This window comes from Vombatus ursinus, unplaced genomic scaffold, assembly GCF_900497805.2.
Source record: "Vombatus ursinus unplaced genomic scaffold, bare-nosed wombat genome assembly UNPS02007855.1, whole genome shotgun sequence".
Classification (NCBI taxonomy): domain Eukaryota; kingdom Metazoa; phylum Chordata; class Mammalia; order Diprotodontia; family Vombatidae; genus Vombatus; species Vombatus ursinus.
In genome coordinates, this window is record NW_020947633.1 from 265,643 (window position 1) to 268,790 (window position 3,148).

Below are 3,148 nucleotides of genomic sequence, written 5' to 3' on the forward strand. Positions count from 1 at the left end.
TTGACTTAAGGAGGGAATAACATACACACTCAATTGGGTATGGAAATTTGTCTTACCCTACAGGAAAATAGGAGGGGAAGGGGACAAGAGAGTAGGGGGATGATAGAGAGGAGGGGAGATTGGGAAAGGGGGTAATCAGAAGCAAATGCTTCTGAGGAGGGACAGGGTCAAAAGAAAGAATAGAATAAATGGGGGGGGGTGGGATAGGATTAAGGGAAATAGAATTAGTTTTTCACAGCATGTCTACTATGGAAGTATTTTGCATAACTGCACATGTAGAGACTATATTGAGTTGCTTCCCTTTTTAATGAGGGTGGGTGGGGAGAGAGGAAGGGAGAAAATTTGGAACCCAAAGTTTAAAAAACACGTTTTAAAAAAATGTTTTCACATGCAACTGGGAAATAAGAAATACAGGAAATGGGGTACAGAAATCTATCCTGTCATACAGGAAAATAGAAGGGGAAGAGGGGAAGAGATAGCAGGGAAAGCAGACTAGGAGAAGGGGTATTCAGAATGCATGCCATTTTGGGGTGGGTGGAGGGGCAAGATGGGGTGAAAATTTGGAACTCAAAATCTTGTGGAAGTAAATGTTGAAAACTAAAAATAAAAACATATATATTTAAAAAAGAAAAGTATGATATGATCAAATATCATATGAGTATGATGTGATAAATAATCCTCTTCACTATTACAGCCTTTTCACACATTCTCACAATGGCAAAGTTGGCCAATCACACAGTATCGTTTGTCCAGGAAAAAAATTTGGAAGCAACAAAAATATATTCATCTCTCCTTTCCTTATGGGCACATTGGCATGATGAACAGGAGCAAAGTGGGACAGTAAGACAGTAGGAGCATGTAGGAGGTGGTCAGTGAATGTTTCCTCAATACATCAATGAACCTATCCAAATCTTAGGCCCACATTCTATTTTAATCTCCTTTTCTTCTAACAGGCTCTCTTTCCAGGACAGATGTCTGGCAATAACTGCACTGCTGTGACTGAATTCATTATTTTGGGGCTAACAGATGATACAGCCCTTTGCGTCATCCTCTTTCTGATATTTCTAGGTGTCTACACTGTCACCTTAATTAGTAACCTTAGCATAATCACATTGATCAGAAATAGCTCCCAACTTCACACTCCAATGTACCTTTTCCTCAGCCACTTGGCATTTGTGGATATTGGATATTCCTCATCTGTCACACCTGTTATGCTCAAAAACTTCCTTGTGGACAAAACCACACTACCTCTTGGAGGCTGTGTGGCCCAGCTCTTCTTTGGAGTCAGTTTTGGGACCACTGAGTTCTTCCTGCTGGCTGTGATGGCCTATGATCGGTATGTGGCCATCTGTAACCCCCTACTCTACTCCACCAACATGTCTTCTAGGGTCTGCACTCTGTTCCTCATCACGTCCTACCTGGGTGGTTGTGTAAATGCTTGGATATTTACTGGTTGCTTATTGAATCGTTCCTTCTGTGGACCCAGTAAGATCAATCACTTTTTCTGTGATTATTCACCACTTTTGAAGCTTTCCTACTCTGAAGATGATGTTGCTGAAATTCTTCCTTCTGCCTCTGCTGGGTCAATAATTATGATCACAGTGTCAATTATCATAATCTCTTATGTATACATCCTCTTCTCTGTCCTGAAGATAAGGTCCACTGAGGGGAGATCCAAAGCTTTCTCAACTTGCACCTCCCACCTCACAGCAGTCACTCTCTTCTATGGCACCATTACATTCATTTATGTGATGCCTAAGTCCAGCTATTCCACTGATGTGAATAAAGTGGTGTCTGTTTTCTACATCGTAATGATCCCCATGTTGAACCCCCTGATTTACAGTCTAAGGAACAACGAAGTAAAAGGGGCCCTGCAAAAGATGTTGAGTAGGAAATACCCTTTTTTCATGAATTCAACTCAACACAACAAGTAATTATTAAGTACATACTATGTCCCAGGCACTGTGCTATGTTTCAGGGATCCAAGGAAAAGATGAAACATTCCATTCCTTTAAGATTCCTTTAATATTCTGCTGATATAATGGTTAGGATTTAGTGATACCAACAACTCCACTTTAGAAAAGATGCATTTTCTTTTTGATGGGTTACATTTGTGAATTTCAATGTTAATTAAAAAGGTCTAAAAATACATGCAATGTTCCGCACACATGGATCTCCCACCTTTGCAAAGGTGTAAGGAGAAGTGCCTCACTCCTCTTCTTTGGGTCCATGATTATTTCTTTTTGAATCTTGCAACATTCATTTTCTATTGATTATTTGGGTTTGTTCCTCCCATTTACATTGTTACGTTCACTGTGTGTGTTGTGTTCTTTGCTCTATTATCATGACTGTGTAACAGATCATGTAAATCTTTTCTATGTTCCTGTATTAATCACAGTTGCTGTTTCTTATAGAACAATCACGTTCTATTATGTTCATGTTCCACAATTTGTTTTGTCATTCCTCAGTCACTGGCCATCTGCTGTAATAAATGAAAAGTCTGAGAGACATAGTTTCTGGGTATTTAATAATTTATTTATTATGTCTAGTAAATAATTAATAAGATGAGGTCCATGACACTGTTGGAAACCAAAGTTTCCCCTTAAAGAATATTAAATGCTTACAAAACCTTTGGAAAAGGTGATGTACATGACAGTGGACATCAACTCTGATTGGTTAACATTCAACGCCAGGGTGGACTTATTAATGAGGAGGTAGACAAAAGTCTTGAGCTCCTTCTGCTGAGAATGTGACCTTGTCTTGAGACTCAGTTAACTTTATTAATCTGGATAAAAGAATTCATATCTACCCAGACCACACTGGCTAGTTTTCCCCTTCAGAAATTGACTTACCCTAAATTCTAATGTAAAGTTTCAAAAACAGGGGCTTATTTTCTAAGGGTAAGTTCTCACCAAAACGGGATTCTATTTTTAAGGGCTTCTAGTTGGATGGGGTTCCACCCAAGATCAAAAAGTAGGTACCCCAAGGATTTGGGCAATCTTATCTATCACCAATATCCTACAGAGACTTGCTGAACAACCTATAGGCATTGTTTTCTGAATGAGTAAACAGAAAGGGAAAACCTTAATCTTAAGTAACACTTGGTTATTAACCTAAGAGAAAAACAATCATTCTTTACCCTGCTTTG

The 3,148-nt window shown here is 39.0% G+C and overlaps 1 protein-coding gene across 1 annotated transcript; it reads left to right on the forward strand.

Annotated features, from left to right (window-relative positions):
• The first annotated feature begins 965 nt into the window (after window positions 1–965).
• On the forward strand, window positions 966–1,934 carry LOC114034046 (olfactory receptor 480-like). Its single transcript, XM_027849664.1, has one exon. The coding sequence runs from the start codon at window positions 972–974 to the stop codon at window positions 1,932–1,934; it is 963 nt and encodes a 320-aa protein (XP_027705465.1). The 5' UTR covers window positions 966–971.
• The last annotated feature ends 1,214 nt before the right edge of the window (window positions 1,935–3,148 follow it).

Excerpts from the sequence above, each read along its gene's own strand:
- LOC114034046 (XM_027849664.1), top strand. The coding sequence starts at position 972 with ATGTCTGGCAATAACTGCACTGCTGTGACTGAATTCATTATTTTGGGG.